Below are 25,326 nucleotides of genomic sequence, written 5' to 3' on the forward strand. Positions count from 1 at the left end.
TATTACAATAAATGTCTGTGTGGAAAGACTGAATTATGAAATCGATACTACAAAATGAACTGCAGTCTCTTGCTAGGCACAGGGGAAAATGCATTTCTTGGTGTGTGCAGAAGAAAAATACTTCTTCCAAGAGCTTGTATTTTCAATACAAGGCAAGGTTGGAGGAATCCAGTAGCAAAACTGCCTGGAAGCTACCAGAGGGGCATGCACATCACAGTTGTTAACTTGTCACATCACTGGGGAAATGTACTGGCAAAAGCCTTAGTTCTCTTGCCTAGTGAATCACAGCAAAGTGTTCTGAAAATAAGTGTCATCAGGCAGTGAAGATATGGCTGCACTGGATAGAGATGCAGACAAACTTCTTATGTGAGAAGTCTCTGGATAAGGGTTTTCAAACCCTTCTGGCTGGTAAATAGAACCCGTGTGACTGCTGCTTAAAGTACTCCTGATTTAGAGGAAAGGGAAAAATAACATGTAATACTTTTATTACTTTTTCGAGTGATTCACACTGAGGTTTTCTTTCATAGTCTTGTCCTATGACTCAAAGAAAAGCAAGAATATTTAAAGTCCACACTAATCACTTCATTAGTCCTCATTTTCTATCACTGTATGATATTTTATTCCAAATTTTGGGCCTCAAACACTAGAGATGTGCATGTCTTAGAAACAAAGAGATGAAAAATAAAATCATGAAGACAATTGAAATATCAAACAACTGTACCTCTTCAGGAAAAACAAAGAGACATTTCACTTTGGACAGGTAGTAAAATGAATTGTAGAACTTTCATGAAAAACCAGAGGGTAAAAAGCAATTGATTTGGTGAGTAGGAAGGAAGGGACAGTAAAGGGATTTTATTATATTTATTGATTTCTGGGGCCTCAATGTTATAGTGCTCATAAGGTCATCTTATCACACTGACAACTGGAGCTCAATCAAAATAGTAAATCACACTAGATAATTATGAGTTTACACTTTTTCAATCTAAATGATAACACAAATGAAAAGTAATTCTCTAGTAACTTTTTTTTGTTATCAAGGGACTTGCTGAACTAGAAACCTTCATTCTTTATTGTCCAGAGCTTAAAATCCACTTCACACAGACTTGGTCAACTAAAAAGTGAACTAAGCATCATGTTTTCAGAAGATCACAAAATTACAAAATTTGAAAGACTTTCTATTGTGATTATAGGGAACATTTGAAGCTATAAAAATAGAGACATAAATGAAAGAGTAAACTAATTCAAATATGGCTTCTATTACTTACTAAAACAATTTATCCTACAAGATCTAGAAATTCCACATTATAATATGCCATGACACCACCACAGATATATACAGGAAGTTTAACCTGATCTAATTTTCCCAGTTACATGAACTTCTTAGTTGACTGAGAAATGAGATAATGTGGCAATTTACCGAAAATTTAAAAATAGGATTACTATTTTTCAAAACATAGAATCAAATAAATTTAGCACAAAATTTCTAATTTTAACTTACATGATCTCTTCTAATTTTTCTTCAATCATTACTACAGATCATATCTGCTTGCAGTTGCTCAGTACCTGATATTTGTGAAGTGTTTTTATATTCATGTCTTAGGTGATCCTCATAATTACCTGTGAGATGGCCTGGATGTTATTGTCAAATGTGGAAATTAAGACTCAGAAAAGGCAAATGTTTGCTGTTCACAAATGTCAGCATTAGAATTATGCCCAAGAGCTTTAAATTCATAAATTTTTGCTTTTGCTTTTCTATTAGTTGCTACTACTGTGATACCCTCCACCTTAAATTAATGACTGAAAAAACTTTACTTATAAAAGGAAATTGATTTTAATATATATTCCTGAACTGGAACTCCTATCTACTCTATTTTTACTTGGGGAACTAATAAAGAAAAATTTCTACATTTCCCAGACTCCTCTGCAGCTATCATTTTTCATGCAAACAAGGTTTAGCCAATTAGAAGTACTTAGAAGAGGTTTCAGAAGGCAGTAGATAGGCAGATGCTAAGTCTGGCAGTTCTTGGCCCCTCTTGCTGGCCCTATAAGATCCTGAAAACAGGAGGTTTTCTGAAGCAATGTTTGGTGCCCGCCTGCATGGCAGCAGTAGAAACAGTGCTTCTGCCAGATCTCCAATGGCAGCTTCAGGAGTGGCCACTTCCCTAGGGAACCAACTCTTGTCTAGCTCTGCAGGTTTCCAGAGGAGTATAGTCTAGAATTTGCTCCATCAGCCCTTCCAAAATATTTGGAAGCAGTTAAATCAATGAGTAAAAACTCTCCCTGTTTAAAATAATTCCAAGTGGCTTCAGTTTTTGGCATGGAAACCTGACTGATACAGGTGGTCATTGCCTTTTTAATAAGAATGCAAGGTTTAAGGGGTTCAGGTGATATTTCAGTGGTTTGGACTCTAGTAAAACAAAGAGTTTGCTAAAGCACTGCTCAATATTTGTCCAAGAAAGCTCATTGATATATGGCAAAACACTTCTGGATACTATCATGTTATAAAAATGACTGTTAAATCTTATGTACTGAATAGCCAATAGCTGATGTATAGAGGAAATAAATAGGAGACTTGTATTTAAATAGTAAATACCACTGGTACTTGACAGGTCAAAACTGAGGTGAAACCATATATAAATGTAGGCAACATAAAGAAGGGAAAAATTCTATTGAGAGCACATTGCTCCAATGGATTAATGTTGATGGCCACAAGCACTTTTGTGTCAGCATGCACTGCAACACCCTTCAGGAGGATAACTGCACTCTATAAATGGGCAGAGAGATCTGCAGACATGGCATATGGAGGTAGGAAGAATCATAGGCAAGTAAAAGCAACACCCTGGTGTTGTGTTTTGTGGTCAGTTACTGGCATGTACTTTTAGAAGAGCTGAAACACCATAGGGAGCCAGGGGAAAAAGGGAGAAAAATGGGGTGGGAGGATCTGGCTCATGGACATATAGGAGAAATTCCCTGTATCTCACAGAAATAGCTAGACAGAAACCTGAAGAATAGATAGAAGTCGATATAGAGAGGAAAAAGAGCTCGATAGATGGAACTTTCTCTATTATTATGTCCCTATGTTTGCACTCCAGGAGAGATGGCCTGGGAAACTAGTCCGTGATATATGTAAGATGGTTTTATAGCTCCACTGCTTAGCAGAGGGAATAGAAAATGGTTGGTGTTTAATAAATACTCTTAAAGGATATAATAAATAAGTTTTTAAATAAATTCATTATATATATGTTTAATAAGTAAATATAAAAGGAAAATACATGAAATAATGATTGTGCATATGAATGTACTTGTAGTAAAGAGATAATGCTTTAAATAGTATCCCTGTTAGGATTTCTCCTCCTAAATACACAACTTCTAGGGAGTGACACTGGTGCTAAAGAAAATAGATCTCATTATCTATTTTTCTTTTTAGTAAGAACTTGGAATCATATTGTCAACTTTGAGAATGATCCTAGAATCATTGATTTTTCCACTGTGTTTTGGGAACTGAAATGGTCTTCTGTTTTCATAAGTGATAAAAGCAATAACTGTGTGACCCTGGAAATTGACTGGGTCAGAGCTGACATTTTTTGGACAGAAGCCTAGTAAATGGTGACAAATCTCTGGAGAATTCTGTGTTACAAATGGATTTTTCTTTTGAAAAAGAAATAGCACAGCAATGGCATTGCTCCTACAGTGTGAACTTTCCAATCCTAAATAGAGCTATTTTGAGCAATCAAGACTTATTCTTTCAATATTCTTGACTGCTGAAGGTCTACTTTGATGCTTAAAGGGAACAAAGAGAAACACTTAAGTAAGTCTTCATTACATTTTTTAGAATGGTTAATTAGGCATTTGACTTGCTACCTTTTTGTGGTTATAATTCCTTATTGACAATTAAAATGTTCTACACATTTTGGTTCATTCATTTCCTCCATTGAACACATATTTATTATGTACCATGATATACTAGGAATCATCCTAGGTGCTGAGGATGCAACAGCCAACAAAACAATGAAAACCCTGCCATCAGGGAATTTGTTTTTGTGGGGTGAGGACAAAATTTCACAAAGTAAGTAGATAAATTGCATAACATATTAGAAAGTGCTAAGATCCATGGAAAAAAGCAAAGCAGAGAAAGGGAGAGGAATGAAGGCCTATATGGTTGTAATATTAAATAATATCTTTTCATGGAGAAGGTAAAATTTTAAGTCAAGGTCTGAAGTTGTAAGGGATTAAGCCATATAGATAACTTGGGGAAGATCATTCCAAGCAGAAGGGACAGTTCAGACACTGTTCTGAGTTAAAAGCACCTCAGGTATTTCTGAGGAAGAATAAGAATTCAATTGTTTCTGAAGCAGAGTAAGAAAAGGGGAGAGTAGCAAGAATTGATATCAAGACACAGGGTTGCTGCAAATAGCCTTGTAAGTCATTTACTGAACAGCTCCAGGGGACATCGTTCACCTTGACTATGTTTTTACAGAGGCTCTACAATGAAGCATCGGTAAAGAGAAAAAAATAGGTACAGATCATTTTGGTTCTTCTATGCCACTATAAGGATGTTGGTATTTACCCCAAGATGAGGAGTTACTGGAAAGTTCTGCACAGACACATGATATGATCTGGCCTATCATTACAAAAATTCTTCATTGTCTATGTTCATGGATGAAAGCACGGGTTTAGGAAGGATGGAGAGGGTGTGTGCGTGTGTGTGTGTATGTGTGTGTGTGAAGACATGTCAAAGAGAGCAACTACCCTTTTTAAGCAGGCTAGAATGTCCTTCATTTTCTGATTTTGAACACATTTATAAACTTTCTGGATACTTTCACAATTACATAGCTGATGGATTGGAATCATTAATTTAAACACATTACTCTGCAGAAATAGGTTTGCATAAACCATTACTTTCTCTGAGTAATGGGATGTATTTCTAATACTATTTTTGAGCCAGTCTGAAATCTCCCTTGGGAGTCATTCTTTTTCCTCTTAAGGTCAGCGTAGTTCATTTAAACATTGGGTGTAGGCATGAGCCATCCCTCTGGTTGTCAGTTCCCTCCTCCACCCCAAAATACAAGGTGTTATTACACTTTGTCCTTCTGTGGCATCCTGTGTTCCCCTAAGAGTTAAAATAATTTATATTTGTTATTGTTTCCAATTTTGTAGTGCCTTTACTACCATGAGAGGTAGGTTAAATTTCATCTGACAGAAAGTAAGTTTATGTTAATAAATGATACCTATATATTTAAAAGTCTTAAATAAATTATGATCACTTAAATAACTGTGTATGATGATTAAGTTATTACATTTTTCTGTAGACATGTTGATATGTTTCAAACTAAAATCATACCAAATACTGTATTTCCATTTTATCATCAAGTTAAATCATCATGATATAATACTTGGAAATCAAAGCATTCAATGAAATTCTCATCTCAAACAACTTCACTTTAAGCACTCTAATTCTCCTGTATTATTAATCAGCTTTAACTCCCTCCACTTTGACATGTTTGGGAATGATTTCTCATATTTTCATATTGCTTCAGTTACTGCAAAAATGACTGCAGGGAACTGAAGTGTCAACTATAAAGAAGTAGTCATAGAATGATGAAAATGTACAGCCACTATAGACAAAGTATAAAAGAAACTATCAGGCTGATAAATTTTTCAAATTGAAAAGGCAAAATAGAAAGAAAAAGAAAAAATATATGTGGTCACTAATGTGTCTGATGGATAATACAGTTTGAATAAGGTATACTTAGTATAGCAGGAGTTGAATTTTTAAAAATCTTGAAAATTTTGGCTCTTGGTCATTCAAAATCATTTAATAATTAAAAACAAGTTTGGTCATTGAATAAATGACAGATTTTAATTAAGAGCTTATTTTTCTTAAGGAATAGGAAAATTGGAGATAAGCAGTTAGTACAGAAGTTCAAGAATACCAGAAGTGAGGTCTCTGATTCTCTCAGCCTTTCCTTCATAGTTTTTTTTTTTTAGGAACACCATTTTATTTTTAAACTTAAAAAATGATAATATAAAGTGTTCCCCAGCTTATAATTGTGTCTTTTAACTATAAATATGTAAACATCAGCTACATTTGACCAGTTGCCCTATCTCCCTCAGTAGGACCATGTAAGAGACAAGAGAAAGGAACAAAAGCAAAGGGCAAAAAGGACAAGGGGTGGCTTATCTGACCTCCTTCCCTGGAGCTTTCCTGGAGTCCCACACCATGACTTATGATTGCATCTAATCAGCCAGAGCTATGTTAAATGCCCTCTACCTGAAATATAAGCTGAAAAATCAGTTCTTTATCTGGACACTTGGCTCCACAGGCAAACTGTGAATTCATTCAATAAGGAGAAGGTTTAAATGGGTACTGAGTGTGCACTTCAAAGTGATGATAAAGACTAAAGACATCTGTACCCTGAAATGAGAATGTATAAATAAATAAGAATTCCCAAACCTTGTTGTTAAGCTGCTCACCTTCTAATCTTATGTACATAAGGCACCCAAGAATAATGATCTAGAAGGTTATAGAAGGTAACAAATTCAAATACATTAATTAGTAACATGGAGAGATAATATGAGAATCTTGAGAATCGGCATTTCAAATGGTAGAGTTTCAAGCAAAGGTGATCAATACAGTTGGGTTTAGGGTCCCTGAGGTCCTAAGACTTAGGGTAAGAAGTTCTTGTATATCCTGGCCCCTGTGAGGTACTCAATCTCATCTTCTCCTAATTCCCAACTCAAAGCCTCTTCTGACATGGAACCAATTTCTGCCTCCTTTCCTCAACATCTTATGCTACTTTGAGAGATTTAAAAGGGCAAGGATTATTAGAAATGAGTTGTATATTTCACAGACTTCATATATGTAAAGACAGGAAGTTACCAATAATGACTGATGGATAGTTGTTCATTACTTAAGGAATCATGAAATATTATTCATCATTGTGTTTCCAATTAGATATACCTTCCTCTTGATTATCATGTGTGTGGGTCAAACTTTAGCAAACTTTCTCTAAAGGGCCATGTAGTAAATATTTTAGGCCTTGCCAGCAACATATTGCATTTTTCTTTGTTTGCTTGATTTTTAGGACCCTTTAAAAGTGTAGAACCAATCCTTAGTATACTGACCACACAGAGACAGACTGCAGGCCAAATCCCTCAGGCAGTCATTTCCCCACCCACTCACAGGTTGTTGCTGGAGCAATAGATACTTTACTAGAAGAGCAGAACATGTTATGTGGGTGTGACCTTGTGGCCCTTTGGACACTTGCTCCCTCAGCCTAGGGGCTCCCTCCTGCCTTCTTCCTCAAGCACATCTACTCATTTTTCACAAGTGTTATCTCAATTGTCTGTCCTGTTTTTATTTTTTCTTCCCTTTATAATTAACCAATATCTTCTTTGTGGCTGTACTGTGCTCTGTACATTTCTCTCAAAAACCTGAAATGCCATATATTACACTTAAGTAAATCCCTGAGAATAAGCATTTTTGTATCCTGTTATCAAGTCATGTGCTCAGCAAATAATACATACTCATTGTCTTTTGAAGAAAGGAAAGAAGGGAAGGAAAAGAGGATGAAAAGGGGGAGGGAATGAACAAATAACTGAATGAATGAAGGAAGGGAGTTACCCTTTCACAATGGGAGAAGTATCTGAAAAATGTTGGACATAATCGGAAAGCAATAATTTTAGAGTCAAGAGTTTACATGTACATGGATCACCTCTTTTTTCACTGATTTCTTTAAAAATACAACTTTCATCACCCATGCTCCTTTTTCTTGGAATGTTTGGAAAGACAGTCTTTTTTAATTATTAAAAATTATTGATCATACTAAGTACTGAGTTATGGGAAGATGGAGGACTGAAACACAAATTGGAATATCTTGTTTCTGTTCCCAACTTGCAGATTACATAAAAAAATAACTTTTATATGTGATATGCAAAAAAGTCATTTGGTGGTTTTATACATCATCATCATCATCTTATTTCAGAAGGAACGACCATACATCCCTTGGGGAGACACAGTGACAATGCTGGAAGCCATGGGGGTGATGCCAGGGCAGTGACGACACTTACACGCCAAACACTTTCCTGATCATTTAGGCATTCATGAACAGGTGCACCTATCTTTTAATCCTCATAAAAAACTATAAGGTAAGAACTACTATCATCCCATTTTTTATATTTAAAAATGAAAGTACAGTAATGTTGACTCATTTGTTAAGGTCAGCCATCTAAGAATTGGCAAAGATGAAATTTAAAACAACGTGAGTCTGAAGCCCAACAAAGGGGTTTAACAAATACACTTAGCGATCAGGTACTGGTATGAACAGGGTAAGCTCCTGTCAAAACAGATATTTATGTGTAAAAATAGCTAAAGTTTTGTTGTCTTTGGAACATAACACTTTCTTTTGTATTTGTTCACAGTTTATTGTTCTATATGATATAAACAACACAATATTTAGAGGAGACATTTATATGCCTACAAGCAAGTAAATTAATTATTAACAACTAGTTTAAGCAGTTATCAGCTTATCTTCTAAGGCGAAACCTCTGTTACAATTGTTTTGTGTATCAGTGCTTGAAAGAAATTAGAGTTCCTCTAATTAATATAAGATTATTTAAGTATATAAAGACTATAAAGCAGAAGGAATGATTTTTCAAAGCTTTAGATTTTCTAAAAATAATAAGGTATCTAGAACAATCAGCTGCAAGCCTTGATATATTGATATTAATGCACTGCATTTTGAGTGATATAAATAGTTAATATCCTTCAATTATTGCTGCCTCATATAAAAACACACTTTGTAGGTGGTATTTATTCCTCTGATGTTAGACATGTTCAGAAACAAAATAGCTACTTGATAGAAAAAGATGCTGCAGCTAAAATAAGGATGGGGAAGTGTGATGTTGCCCTCTGCTAGGAAAATCAAATAGATAAATATGTATTATACAGGTTCCTTGTCTAAGGAAAATATTTTCATCCACCTGCCAATACCAGACAGCAAGTCAAGGACTTACCATGATACAACACATGACAAGAAAGCAATTTTTTCTCTATATCCATTGCTAAGCAGTATACATATTAATAGCTAATGAAATATCAATTCTAATTTGCAGGCAAAAGTTCATGCTATTCTTCATGTTGTAGGTTTGGTGAAAACAGGAATTTATGAGCGCCTTAGAGACTATTTGAATAAGCTAGCTAAGAACCTTATAGAACAATATCATCCTACTTGTAGAAAGGCTAAAAACCCTATCTGTGAAAAATCAAAACATTTTTACTTGTTATGAAATACACTGATCATTATCATTTATACACTTTGATTTTCCATGTTAATCTTCTAAGTTTTGTACAATAGTATCTCCTCTCAATATAGAAAGAAAAGTCTGTGTTCTTTAACAGTTATTCAGTTTTGCACAGGTCACTTATATAATCCCTTAATTACCTGGAATATAGTTTTTAAAAGGCCAATAGGAAAACAGGGCACAGAAGTTGTTTCATTTTACCTCTACTGATTTCTAAGCTCAGGGCGACTCAGATGCACAGAATTTAGACATATCAGGTACCTCAATGGTTATCTAATTTGACCACTTCATTTTACTAAAATGGTACTCTATCTGCTAAATCGAGATTATATGACAACGGCTAAAAGAGAAAACTATCAATCTTACAAACCATAGACAGGTAAACTAGAAAAAGTAGATGCAAGAACAAAAAAAATTCTAACATAGTTTAGGAACATATACTGCACATAATCATAGCAGACTCCGAGATCAAGAACACAGTGCAATAAAATCATTTGTATTAAAATGAAAACCTTTAGTCTTGTGAAAAATGTGACATGTGCTTAGCATGCATTTATTAATTTAAGAGAGGTAAGTTATGTATTTTAGAAAGTTATTTACTGAAACAGTGAAAACAATAAATCACCCAAATGCTGAAGCTTCTCAGTAGCATATGGATAAGTCACTCATTGTAATACAATATTCTATGTTTGAAAAAGCATTAAACAATGAGTAATGAATAAAAAAAACCCATTTTACTCTTCATAGGTTTCTAATAAGTAGCTGCGTTTCTATCACAGGGTAAAATTTTGGTAAGAGAAATTAGGATAATAGATTACATGGATTGAAATATGTAAAACATGGGGTAAAAGTGGTTCTATCCTTAGGGAGCCAGAAAAAGAGGAAGTGTTAGATAAAACTAAAACATAAATAATTTACTTTTAGGTAGAAGAGGCAAAGGCAGTATTTTCCTCCTACTCCTCTACTCCTTTCCAGTACTGGCCAGGATCGCTTTTGCATTGACACAGGAGGATGTCACCAAACTGTTCTTCAACCCAAACCTTCTTACCTTCATAATTTGTTATTAAGGGTTTGTATAAGGTGTGGGTAACGAGAGGTAAGGAAATGCTTCTCCAAGTTAAAGAACTTCACAGCCTATATCAAATTAGGTCAGCAGTGATTTGTAGGCAGAGCAGCGGAACACTGGAATCAAGGACAGAGTCACCAAACAGGAAGAAGCAGCACGACCCAAATATGGCAACGGTGAAGATCAATAGTGGTCATCGAGGACTGAATGAAAGGAGGCACACTAGAGATTTTCAAGCACAAATCATTAAAAAATCAGAAGCATATGGCCCATGAAACAAGGACCCAAATGTTAGGGTCTTCTGGGCTATTTTGAGGCAGTTAGGAGGGCCTTTGAGCCAAAATGCAGCAGGATCTGAACTACATGTTGATAATATTACTGTAACTGTTTTGACAGGAATAGATTCAAGAGGGCCAACAGTGGAACTGGAGATCAGTAAGGAGGCCATTGCCATAAATTAGTCAAGATATGATCATAGAATTCACACCTCTATAATGGTGCTATGAGAAGTTCTGTGAATCCTCTCCTAGGCCAACAGCAATAACTGGTAGAACTTATTTTAAAAACAGCACAATCATTTATCTCCAATAAATCTCTGGAAAATGAGTCAAAGCTATACAGTAAATGAAGAAACAGTTATTTAAGAAAATCTGCTAAGATTGGGGAGAACAGTGAAAGTGTGTGCCGTTTGAGCCATGACCCACTCTCTTCTCCATTTACCCCAGTGTGGAGTGAGAAAACTCCGGGCCTCGCCGCGTGCCGCCAAGAACACAGGTGGTTCCTCTCAGGCTTACGGTATAAAAGCTATGACTCTTCCTGGGAGTGGCAAGCCATGAGCATGTTTCATCCCTCCAGCTCTGTGTGTAGAAGCTTTATTCAGGCAAGAGCAGTTGAATGATCTGGAATTCTCCTCCTCTTGATAGCCCCACTCTTACAGTAGAAGCTGTTCCCCAGATGCAGTAGACCAAGAGTACTGGAACCATGATTTGCTCTTGCTCCAGCTCAACTGTAGGGTGGTGGTTCTTAGTCAAGAGACACAAGCTGAGAAAACCAGAAGCTACCGCTCCTACCCAACACCCCGCTCATAAAGCTGGATGTCATTTTGAAAGAAGGAAACCATTGTTCCCAGCCCCAGCTCTGGAGCAGTGATGTAGAGATATTGCCCAGGAGATGTAGTCATAAGAAGAGAGAGCTCCTACATTTTCCTAAAGTCCAAGAGAAATAGTTTTATTTTGGACAGAGTGTGGAAAAGTTCAAGCCTAAGGTCATTCTTGAAAACAATGCAGAGTTTTTGATGGTAAGCAATTTAGAGGAAGATGTTATTATTTTAATTAAGATTATCAACAAGCTTATCATAGACTAAATAGAAATTTACAAGAGAGAAACAGGGAAAGAGAGAGCTAAGAACATTTCTTGGAGCAGGAAAAAACTCATAGACTGACCTCAAAGACTAGTGTAAAAAGGATCACAGTTCATTGGTTTAGACTCTGGTGCAGTTTGCACTTCAGGGTATTATCAGAAAACAATAGAGTGTGCTGCTGGTAATTAATGGAGGTTCAAACTGGCAAAATCAGGAATGAAGAAAAAGATAACACTAGTGATTTTGTAAAAATAAAGAGAGCCATAAGAGATACTGTGAATGCTTTATGCCACAAAATCAGACAACGTAAATGAAATGGATAAATTCATAAAACACACAAACTACTGAAACTGATTTAAATGGAAATAGATAATCTGAATAGATTTATAACAAGTAAAGAGATTGACTTAATAATTTAAACACTTCCCACATAGAAAAGCCAGGGCAAGGTGGCTTCACTGGTAAATTCTAACAAACATGTGGAGAAGAATTAATACCAATTATGCAAAAATTCTTCCAAAAAATAGAAGAGGAGATGCCAGTGGGTTCTATGAGATAAGTATTGTCCAACAACCAACAACCAGAAAAAGATACAATCAAAGAAAACTACAAACTAATATTTCTATAAATATAAATGCAAAAATCTCAGGTACAAAGTACTTAGCAACTAAATTCAGCAACATATAAAAATCATCATACACCATGACCAAGAGAGATTTATCACAAGAATGTAAGTTTGGTTTAACATTTGAAAATCAATTTTCATAATACGCCATACCAATAAAACAAAGGGAAAAATATAATCAACTGAATGGACACTTAAAAAGCATGTAAAAAATCCAACATTCTTTCATGTTAAAATACTTAACTAGGAATAGGCAGGAACTCCAACTTGATAATGGTTATCTATGAAAAACCCATAGCTAGCATCATGCTTAATGGTAAAAGACTAGATGTTTTCCTCCTAATATCAGGGATAAGACAGGATTTTTATTCTTGCCATTTATGTTGAATGTAATACTGAAGGTTCTAGCTAGGAAAAGTATACAAGAAAATGAAATAAAATATAACAATTGGAAAAGAAGAAGTAAACTTATCTCTGCTTACACATGATATGATCTTATAGGAAGACTATCCTGAGGAATCCACTAAAATAACTCAAGAATTAGTAAATCAGTTCAGCAAATTTGAAGCTACAAGATCCATATAAAAAATCAATTGTGATTGTGATTCTGTACATAAAAATGAACAATGTGAAAATCAAATTAAGAAACAACCCCATTTACAATAACATAAAAAATAATAAAATACTTAAGAACATATTTATCAAAAATGCAAAACGTAGACTGAAAGTCATATAATATTGTTGAATAATTAAGAAAGATCAATAAATGAAATAACAGTCTATATACAGAGATTAGAAGGCAATACTGCTAAGGTGGGAATATTTTCCCAATTGATCTGTTAGTTCAGTAATCCTATATGTAGCAACTGATAACCTGGTCCTAAAATTCATATGGAAACTTAAATGACCCAGAATAGCCATAACAGTTATTAAAAAGAACAATGTTAGAAGATTCACAATTTCCAAAATTAAAACTTAGAAGATATGAAACTTACTATTAAGTAATGAAGATGGTGAGCACTAGCCTAAGGGCAGGCATATAGATGAATGTAATAGAATTGAAAATCTAGAAATATATCCTTACATTTAAGTTAATTTATTTTGACAGAAGTACCAAGATAATTCAGTGAAGGAAAAGTAATCTTTTTAACAAATAGTGTTGGTACAACTGGATATCCAATATAAAAGAATGAAGTTGTGTTTCTTCCTTGTGTCAAACAAAAACTAACTCTAAATGCATCACAAACCTTTATGTAAGAGTTCATAACATAAGTTTTAGGAACAAATACAGGAGTAAATTTTTTACGATCTTGTATTAGGCAAAGCCTTCTGTTTGGTTTGATACCAAAAGTACAAGGGACAAAATGAATGATAACTTGGATATCATCAAAATTTAAAATGTTTATCTTTCAAAGGACACTGCACAAAAAGAAAAAAGACAGCCCACATAATGGGAGAAAATATTTGTAAATCGTAAGATCTGATAAAGTACTTGTATAAAGAATATACAAAAACTCTACAAGTAAATAATAAAATGACCAATAACCCAATTTGAAAAGATGGAAAAAGGATTTGAACAGACATTTCTCCACTGTAGATATATAAATGGTTGATAAACATATGAAAATATGCTCAACATTGTTAGCCATTACATAAATGCAAATTACACCTTTAATGACATGCTACTCCATACTCATTAGGATGGCTATAACAAAATAAGACAGTAATAAAAAAGTTGGCAAGAGTGTGGAGTAACTGAAACCTTCATGCATTGCTGGTAGGAATGTAAAATGGTGCAGACACTTTAGAAACAATCCAATAGTTTCTCAAAATGTTAAACATGGAGAACCATATGACCCAATAATTCTACTCCTGGGTAGATATAAAGATAAAAGAAAATATATCCACCCAAAACCTTGTACATGAATATCACAGTAGCATTATAAATAATAGTCAAAAAGTGGAAATGTCTATCAACTGATGAATGGATAAATAAAATATAACATAACCATATAATGGAATATTACTTGGGAATAAAAAGGAATAAAGTACTGATACATGATATAACATACATGAACCCTGAAAACACTATGCTAAGTGAAAAAAGCTAATCATAAAAGACCACATATTCTGTGATTCCATTTATATCAAATGTTCAGAATAAGCAAATCTGTAGATTTAGAAAGTAAATTTGTATTTCTTAGGATTGGAGAAGTTAGAGAAAGTGGGAATGACTGATGATAGGTACAGACTTTCTTTTTGAAGTGATAAAATGCTCTCAAATTGATTTTGGTGAAGTTTGCACAAATCTGTGAATGCACTAAAAGCCACTGAAATTCACACTTTATATGGGTGAATTGTGTGATATGTTAATATCAATATCAACAAAACTGCTAAAAAAGGTAGAATAGTAACAAACTAAGTAGGTAGCTATAGAAATGGGGAGAATTCATCAATTCTAAATATAATTTCAAGTAGAAACAATGAATTGGGCAAGAGAAAGAAATTTCAGATGAATCTAATATTTTTGGTTTGGAAGGATGTAATTGGCATTAAACTCTAGGACAGAGATTAGGAGATTAATATTTTAGTTCATATGCAAATTTTTTAAATTAGTGAAAAACTAAATGTGATTTCTATTGTACAGAAGTCTCTGTATTTCAAATTTCTAGTTAGATGTAAAGGCAGCTTCCATAATAACTTCCAGTGATTTCTGCCTCTTAATATTCACTCATTTGTTTAATTCCCCTCCCTTCAAGTATTGGCTGGACCCAGTGACTGGCTTCCACAGAATATGATATATGGAATATTTGTATATGAAATATTTATATGGTAAAAGAAATGGGATATCACTTCTGAGAGTAGGTTATAAATGATTCTGAATTTCTCTGTCTTTCTTACCCTTCTCCCTCCTTCCCTACATCCCTCTTCTTAGCTGTGATGAAGTCAACCTCCATGTTACTAGTTGCTCTCTGGAATGGTCCACATGGCGAGGAACTAAGTCCAGACTCAGAAAACATCTAAGGAGGAACACTGGTCCACAGTCCAACCTGTTAGGAACTGATTTTGCCAACAATGATGTGAGTGAGCTTGAGAATTGGTCCACCCTCCAGTTGACTGAAGTCTCATGAAAGATCCTGAATCACAGGATCCAATTAAGAAGAGTCAACTTTCTCGTCTACATAAACTGTTAGATATTAATGTGTTGTCTTAAGTCATTCAGTTTTGGGTTAATCTATTATAAAGCAATAGATAACAAATACAGTCAATTATTGAAGTAATTGATATGGATTTTTATACTCATGAGTGTGGCCCTCAAGAAGTCATGCAATTGCCACAAATGTTTTACATTTTTCTATGCCTGGATGTTTTGCTTCTTTGCATTTTATCTAATTTCTTCATGTTTATATAAGTATCTACTCTACTGAGTGTACAGACTGCCTTATTCATTACTGAACCTTCAGCATACATTGTTTGCTCCATAGTGGACTTTCATTATATCAATATTTGGTCACAGTTTTACTTTTGATTAAATATTCTTACCTTCTGTAAATTTCCTATCTGAAATACCCTATTATAATTACCAAGGTCTTTTGACACCTTGTATTTGTTGTACAGCACTAGGCTATATACTGCATAACTTAGTAAAGATACAGGCATAGCTGCTATTGGAAGGCAGCTCTCTCAGTTTTATTCATTGTGCCATTAATTTCACTATCATACTCCTTTTATTTTTTAAATAAAATCTCATAGCTGATTTAGTGTGCAGGCCATTATGATACTGAAAGATTTTCTATAGCTGTTCTTTGGTGAGTTTGGGTTTATGAGAATTTAAATGTCAGCATTTTCATATCAGGAATATTGTGTCTAATTATGAAAAAAGGTATATGGAGTTCATAAATATGTGTAGCATTTTAGAAGCAGAATTTTAAAAAAGATGCCTGTATTTTAAGAACCATTCATTTATTCATTCATGGATAAGATACCTGCCTGACTATTCAATAAAATGACAAGAAAAACATCATTATTGAAAGTGATCTTTTTTCCTTCAGGATATTTTATGGCCTACTATTATTAATAAACTGAAAGACCCACTCATTTGGAAATTTTAATAAGTCTATATGAAAAGCTTAAAACAACAAAATAGCATTCTTATTTTCTTATTTTTCCCATAAATCTGTACTTGAATAGGATAAGTAATTGGGGTTTATGCTATAGGGACTCTTCTCTCTGGATTTGAAAAGGAGATGTGAGTTAAGTCAGGGATGATCTTTGGTAACTTTCTCATCAAGCACTTTAATGTTAGTCATCAGTTTGTGTTTCCTTTAGACTCTGTTGTCATGTTTAAAGTATTGCTTCTGTTTAATGACATGCTCAAGCAACTGAATGGCAGCAAAAATGTATTATTTATTAGAAGAAAGAGAATCAAAAAATATTTTTCCCTATTCTACTGCCATACAAGTATAGTACGTTGTAATTACCATATCTTGGTTGACTATGCTTATCATCTAACATGCTTTATGCAAACATACACACATATGTATACACTCACATGGCATGTATATTCATGGACTGAGCATACACAAATATATACACACACAAACACACCACACCCACCCTGTGCACACACCTTCTCAAGGATTAAGTATATACGTATACATATCCTCCTATACATACACATATCCTTTCACACTGTGTAGATAAGTATTTGTGTATTAAGCAATAACAATGCTTCACAGTAATAAAGGCTCTTCTAAAATGATGAGACAGTAAAGAAACAGTCTTGCAGTGTGTTTCTTTCATGATCTTTAAACATTATTACAGCAAAACACTTTATCCAGTGATAATTCAGAGAAATTTCACAAATAAAACCATTCTGATTGTTTAATTATTTTTGAAATATGATATGAAGCTATTAATATATCATTTGAATAATTTTATAAGTGTTGCAACAATAGCTGTGCTTTTGGCTGATAATCCCTTTGCCAGCCAAGGTCATATCATATCAAGAAATAGTGAAGAAGGTCAGGATGGAATAAAATGAGATTTAAACACTTTTGGCTTTTTTCGGCATAAATTGGTAATTTAGTTTGAAAATCTCTTTCCATAATTGTTTCAATTGCAGCTAGATGAGTTTTTCAAGATGTTCATTTTAAATCTGTGGACTGACGATAGTGATGATCACAGAAGTTTAGAAATGGAATTGATCAGTGGATTATGTGGTCCAGCGCTTTTAGTTGGCAGACGAGCTGATATAAATTAATTACCTAAAAACTTTGTAGTTTCAAGAATAAAAAGGGAATCTTTACTATTTTAGGGGAGGGAAAACAAGGCATGAAGACATTAAATGAGTTGCCAGCTATCACAGAATTTGTTACTGCAGTCAGGACTAAAATGTAGCCTGCTTTCCACTATCCTCTCCTATGTAGATATTGTCAATGGTTTTGAACTGTCATCTGGATATTGAAAGATATCATGCTGTAAGAAAGAAATCCAATTCCTGGCTCTCTGGACAACAGACATATTGTTATCCTATGTTTACAGTTAAAGTTGGGGTTCAGAATATGACTGCATGAAGAGCTGGATTTTGTTGAGGTGAACTCCAGAAGTAAAAGGACGTCATTTCAGTATGCACATTTAACAGACTTCATTTTACTTGTAATATTTTGACTATGCAACATATAATAAGTGGTTTTTTTTACAAGATATATTTATAGGCTTCAGTCTAGCTTCTAGCCACACTGACTAAACAAATATAATTGTTCTGAATGGATTCTAAATAGCTTTCAACATTTCATTACAGAGCAATTACATTTGCGTCTTTCCCAGTGCTCTTGGCATGGCTTTTAAAAAAAGAAATTATACAAACAGATGAAATCAACCATTATGAAATGTAACCTACATGCCTAAATGCATGTCTTCAGAGTGGGAGTGAGGTGAGGGAGGTCTAAGCCAAATGATAAACACAATTTATTTTCAAGGTAATTGCTCCGAGAGTTCAGTATGCTTACTCAAGTTAAGTTTATATTTTGAAAAGAGAATATTTACATAATTTTAAAATGCTGTGAAGTAGTACAAAATTTATTAGACATTCCTTTAAAACTAAGTGAGGAGCAACCTCTTGTAAATTCATATTTAAAAAAATATTTGGCTTTTCTAAAGCAAGACATAACTGCATGTTTATTTGGATTTAGAAAGATCATAATTGGTTAGCTAACACGATATTGATTGCTTACTGTATGCCAGGCACTGTTCTAACCACATTATACATATTCTCAAAACAATTCTATGAGCTAGTTGGTACTATTATTCTTATTTTATTGATGGGGTAATGGAAACACAGAGAGTCTAAGCAATTTTTGTTCAAGATCAAGCAGACATTGTCAGAAGGTGAGGATCAAATATAGTGATTCTGGCGCCTGAATCCATGATCTTAACTACTTTTGTGCTATCCACACTTGCTAGTAAGGATCCTATATGCAGATTTGACACAGGTGATACTGGGGATATGGAGACAAGATCAGTGAGCCATTAACCTAATAACTAGGCATAACTTTGTAAAATACTATAGTACTCATTTGGTCTTAGTTTTATGCCTCCTAAAATGACTTTTAAAACATGAAACATATAAACAATCACACAGTGCAAATGAACTGTTTATATCAAACAAAAACTGTTTATGACAGAGGTATTAAATGGAGCCTAGGATCTCTGGTCGATACACATACATACCCCTTGTGACTATCTGCCCCACTGAGTGCAAATGTGAGAATGTGCATCTAAGTATCATTTTGGGGGAAAGATTTCTTTCATTAGATTGTTAAAGGAATATATGGTTTACATAACATCTAGAGCAGGGGTGGGCAAACTTTCTCAGTAAAGGTTCAGAAAACAGTTTAGCTCTGTGGGCCTTAAGGTCTCTTTTGCAACTACCAAAAAATCAATTGCAGACAATACATAAAGGGAAGAGTGTGGCAGTGTTCCAGTAACATCTCATTTTATGGACACTGAAATTTGTACTTTATATATATGTTATGTCACAAAATATTATAATGCCTTTATTATTTTTTAATCATTTAAAAATGAAAAACAAAACAAAACAAACCCCAAATATAAAAAACCACCCAAAGAACAAAACTGTTTTAGCTCAGGGACAATAAAAAGCAGGGAGAAAGGCAAATTTGTTTCATGGGATATAGTTTGCCAACACCTAGTCTAGAACAGTAGTTTTTTTTTTTTAATTGAAGTACATATAATAAAATGCACAAGTGTTTGCATACAGCTTGATGAATTTTGACATGTGTATACCCTCATGTAACCATCACCAGGATCAACATATCAAACATCCTCACTCATTTTTTTCTCCCCTTCACCTACTTCACCAGTTGGTCCCCAATCATTCCTCCCCTATGGATTCCAGAAGGCTATAGAACAGTAGTTCTTAGACTTGCAGAGTCAACAGCAAGGGCATCATCTGAGAATGTGCTGGAAATGCAGATTCTCAGGACTCTTTGAAAATCTGAATCAGAAACTCCAGGAATGGGCCCAGCAGTCTTTGTTCTAAGAAGTCTTCTAGGTGAACAGGATAGATGCTAAAGTTTGAGAACCATTAGTCTAGAATAATTGCTCTAATTCAATTCATCCATCCATTCATTCATCCTTGCAACAAATGCTTTTTGAGAGGGTAATTATGATGCACAGGAATTCAATGAAGAAAGTGCCGTTTTTCATCTTTGTATATGCAAGAATAATTCTTCCATAAAACAGGAGATGGAAACTTTCTGCAATGACTTACTTTTTGAAATACATTTTATATCACATCTTGTCCCAATACACATACACACACATGTCTGAAACAAAATAACACAAAATATTGTACCCTTAATACATGTGATATGTTCTTTGATATTTTTTTTCTATTTCTATTGGATTCAGACCAATTGATTTTACAATCTTCTAATAGATCACAACAAATAAGTTGAAAAATACTTCAATAAAAAGTGCTCACCAGTGCAAATTCCTTGTTGAGAATCATCTGCTCAATTAAAGATGACTCATTGTGGAAGAGATGAGGCTGCATGTGGCTCCACATATGAGGAAACCACCAGAACTCATCCACGGACCTAAGCAAAAGGTCATCTCCTTCATCTTCCTCTTCAGTCCCTGTAAAACAAGTTAAACATGGCTTATGTGAAATTTTGTGTTAGCTTAAAGGTTATGCAGGTCAGAGTTTTGTTATTCTTCTTACTACTGATACATAAATCTTATTTTGTGTTGTTTTAATTTTAAAAAATGATTACAGTCCAAATTACATCAGAAGCAATAGGGTTGTGAATTGGGTCGGGGTGGGATAAGTGTGGTGATCCCAGGTGCAGATAGCTGTTTAATTTAAATTTTAGGAGTATTTTATCTCTGACATTGTTTAGAATTGGTAGCATATGGTGCTAATGAAAAATGGATTTAGTTTTAGATGATTTATTTTTATTGTAAAATTATCAACTGGTAATTCTCTCCCTTTTTGCATGCCTAAGGGAAACATGATTTGAGATGATCATTGTTGTTACTGTTAAAAATATTCCTGCACATGAGTCTAAAATTGAGCTTAAAATTTAACCAATGAAGTTTGTTAATTTTTTCTGATTACAAAAGTAATATATACTTATTTAAGAAATGTGGAAAGCACAGAGTAATGAAATAAAAAGCGCAAAGAAAAACAAAATAAATCAAAATAAAATCAAGACTGCCTTCCAGAATTTAGCAATGGAAATATTTTGGTGTCTCTCTTTTGAGTCTTTCTCTATTTGTTTTAAAAAAGCTGAACATATACTATACAAATACTTTCGTGTCCTAACATTTTTAATTTAATATTATGAACATAAATATTTCCTATTTTGATAAAAATATTTCACAAAATCAGAAAACAAATCTATTAATAGAAACAACTTGAAATTTTAAAACTAACATCAATTTCTCATTCTCTTTTAGGAAAGTTTGTGAACACTGCCCTACACATGGGAAAAACCATTTCTCATGCCACAGAGAATAAAGAAACAAAAAAGAAAAGAAAAACTTCTAACGGGAATTCACTATGTTGCAGGTATCCAAGAATATTTTGATTGTATGAAATAACAGTTTTTGTACAATTTTATAATCAGTCTAATTTAAAAATGTTATGAATCCATAGTATAAGAATTGATTCCTATTTGGTCTCTAGGTACTTAACTAAATAAGTGAAGCAAAATAAATCCTGGTTTATACTGAGGTGTATTTTTTCAGTTTATTTTTTTAAAACAGAATATGTTTACAGGTAGCTGCCTGATTTTTATGTTCTTTAATTATGTTAAGCAAATTAATTTTAAAGTTTTTTAAAAAGAATCTTCTCTAATGTTCTATTTGTGTATAAATGTAAAAGTTTCATTGATCATGCAGTAAGTAGTGCTGTGAAATGGTGAAAGCATGTATTGGGCGTCAGTCAATACCTGGATTAAGTTTGCTTTTTCTGCCATTTACTTGACTATGTTTATCTTAGAAAAGTTAACATCTCTGATTTCGGTTTTCTATTTAAAATGGGGATCTAAATACCTACCTCATAGGATATTCATGAAGAATCCTTGAGATGAATTTATTAAAACACTTAATATTGTGACTTGCAGATAGCTAGCACTTCAGAAGTATTTGGATTGCGTTTTTCTTAAAAATAATATATATTGATTTATACCTGCTGTGTGATAAATTTATATATTTTCATACATTTTTAAAAACATTGCTTGCAGATTATTCATTACTTAAAGATAGGGATTGAATCCCTTATACTTACATTGTATCATATCACTTCCCCTGAGCAGTGAATAAGTGAATAATTTAATTCAGTCTGTATAATATTAAGTCAGTGAACTTTAGAGCCTTCATATGTCTGCTGAAATGCATGCCAGTTTTTGTGTGTACTTATGCATTATTCCTGGGATACAGTTCAAAATCCAGTTCTTAAAAGGTGTAGGGACTGACAGGTTTAATTAGAGTTTTGGCACTGTTACTGCCATACATTTGCTACTACACAAAGGGTAAAGAAATAGAAGTTTTGAAAGTGATAAACTCCTACAAGGAATAAGATGAACAGACAGAATTCTTAAATTTGCTAACTTTAGCTAAAATCGTTAGCACTACAGACTTGCAATTCATTGGCTTTTGTTAAAATATTAAAATTATCTAATATTGAAATACAGAAGAGAAGTTTACCACTTCTTCAGATGAATTTTTAAGCATGAACTATTTGTTTATGCTATAGACTAAGTGTTTCTGATGGCCCTAATTTAGCTGAGTAAGGCAGAGAGTAGAAAAAGTTACTTTATGTCACATGTGATGAAGAAATTGATAATTCTTCTATCCTTCTGTTGTAATTTGAATATAGAATGACTGAGAAATGCTTTCATTCACTTTAAACTCTATGTGGCAGGAAGCACATAATGCATACTTGACCAGGAAGGAGGTCAATTACTCAATTTAAAGAATATTCTGCGGACTATTTATATAAACAGATGCATGGCTGATCATAAAATCTTAGTAATTTTTATACCAGAGATTGTGTTAATTTATAAACACTCCCATAGGGATGAGAGTGACATCTGAAACCTCTTTTTTTTTTAACCTCACAGATTAATTTCTCATCAGCCATTTTCTTATTTTATACAGGTCTATAATTAAAAGCCATGTGAGGCAGGCTTGTGATGCTAGAAATAGCTTAATAAAAAATATGATACCAAGTCAGGTTGAAGAACCAAAGCAGAATTTCAAATATTTTCAAATTGAACTAAATGAAAATATTAAATTTTGACTCACTGCAAACACATTATTTTTCTATATTTAATTTATGCTTGAATTACATGTGATAATTTAGTTTGTAGCTCATACAAGACCTTATTTAACAGAAGGTACAGTCCATTAGAGTATCTGTGTTCAAATTTTGAGTATTTCACTTCTAACCTGATCTAGATTAAAATCTATGCCATATTAAACATATTTTTTGTTCTTATTTCTTTTGCTTTTCTTGATTCCCAGAAAGTAAAAAGTGTTAAAATATTGTAGAATTCACTTCCTTGTTATTACTTTTGGAAGATCTATATTATGAGATAATAGTATACTGCTAAAAAGTTCTTGAAATCTGAGAAATTAAAATAATTTTAGCAAGATCTAGGTTATTCCCATAAGGCACTGTTGTAACATTAAAATAAGATATATAAAATTCCAGTGTCTGCATTATCACTTTTGTATATATATCTGCTTTATATTTGCTCACTGTGCATGAAATATTGCAATCCCTAAATTGTAAGCAGATGTTTCTAATTTTCTTTGTACACTGAACCTGGCATGGCTCCATATAGGTAAGTACAGAATAAACTAATTTTAAATATACTAAATAAAAAGAACTGAATGGTGATGGAATCTGATTAAAAGTTACCTATATTTCCAGAAGTCCTAAATAAAGCCGTGTGAATTGTTTACTGTTTACTTTTTTGATAATATTTGATTCTTATACAAAAACAGTTTTAAAAGGAATAATGATAATCTTACAACATGCTAGGCACTGTTGTAGGTGAGAGAGATATTATTCGCATTTTGGAGATGCAGAAACTGAGGCACAGAAAAGCTAAATAACCTATGTTCACATAGCTAGAGAAATGTCAGAACTTGGGGAAGAACAAAAGCAATTTCCAATATCTACCATTTGAACTAATACTTTCTACAGAAAAGCAAAAAATAAACAGAAAAGGTGAACAAATGTAACACTTTTTTACTTTCATGTTTGAACATTAATAGTTTTATGTTGTCTACTTTTTGTAAAATAAACTCTTATGGAAAAGACCAATATTAATTCAGTCTGCAAATATCCAATGAAGTAACTGATTGAGTCATATTCAATTTATTATTAATTACAAAAAATGGCAATGATTGTCTCTGGAAATCATGTCCTACAAAAAATATTTGTAGCTCTTCAGCCCTAGGAAGCATTTAATGCTGTAATGTCTCCAGTTTTCAGTTCAGCTTTCATTCTGCAACTCCAAACTTTAAACATTTCCAAATTAAAATATTTTACTCCCAACTCCACATTTTTTTTTTCCTTTTAATCAACCGTATGTCCTTCCTCTTTCAATTTGGCACCTATCAGTGGCTGACTTTTAGGGAAGGCTTAGTGATATGCCCTTTTTGGGAAAGACTTTTTATTTTTGCATGTGAAAGACAGAGAAAGTGACTAGGACGGAATATATGGGAAATACAAATAAGTGAAAGTCTAATAAATGCAGAATCTATTGTTCTTACACTGGGCACATTTGATTAAACATCTTCAAAACAAAGAGGCTCATCAATCAGCATCCTCATGCATGTGGAAATGAGACTGTCCTGCTAGAGCTGACACAGTCATTCTGACAAGGCCATCTTCTCATGGTTACACATCACAGCCAAGTGCATGGGTAAGGAAAGCACCTGTCTGGTTTGTGATCTTTTTTTCTATACAGTTAAACCTCCATATAGGAATGTGACTACATAGGGAAGAGGCATGCCCTCTTAGTTGTGGACATTATCAATATTTAACTCCACTCTGGAAGACACCTTGATATCTCTAGATGAGATAATAAGCACTCAATACAATATGACTACACTCTTAAACTAAGGATGCATTTCAATGACTTTACCCATCAACTATCAAATCAAACTTTTACATTCACATGAAGGAAATTTATAGGATTCTTCTAGGATTTATAAATTTATATATATAGCTTAATCTCTGAAGTGTACTATCACCACAGCATGGTAGAATAGAGTGTTTCTTGCATTAATTTTGTTAGGTTAGTACCAACATAAAGAGTCAATAAAATCAGTTTAAAATATATAATTAAAATGTCTTTTTTAATGTATCTTTCTCCAGCAACTATCTTTGTGATATTAACTACTGTGTTGTTCATTTCCTAGTGGACA

The 25,326-nt window shown here is 33.5% G+C and overlaps 1 protein-coding gene across 1 annotated transcript in view; it reads right to left on the reverse strand.

Moving 5' to 3' along the window:
- LOC118930042 (bifunctional heparan sulfate N-deacetylase/N-sulfotransferase 4) overlaps nt 1-25,326 on the reverse strand; it is a 272,594-nt gene that overhangs the window by 102,668 nt on the left and 144,600 nt on the right. The window contains exon 4 of the mRNA XM_036920791.2: nt 20,363-20,517. Within this exon, the coding sequence (XP_036776686.2) occupies nt 20,363-20,517 (155 nt within the window). The remainder of the gene's footprint in view (nt 1-20,362; nt 20,518-25,326) is intronic.

Source organism: Manis pentadactyla, chromosome 5, assembly GCF_030020395.1.
Source record: "Manis pentadactyla isolate mManPen7 chromosome 5, mManPen7.hap1, whole genome shotgun sequence".
Taxonomy (NCBI): Eukaryota; Metazoa; Chordata; class Mammalia; order Pholidota; family Manidae; genus Manis; species Manis pentadactyla.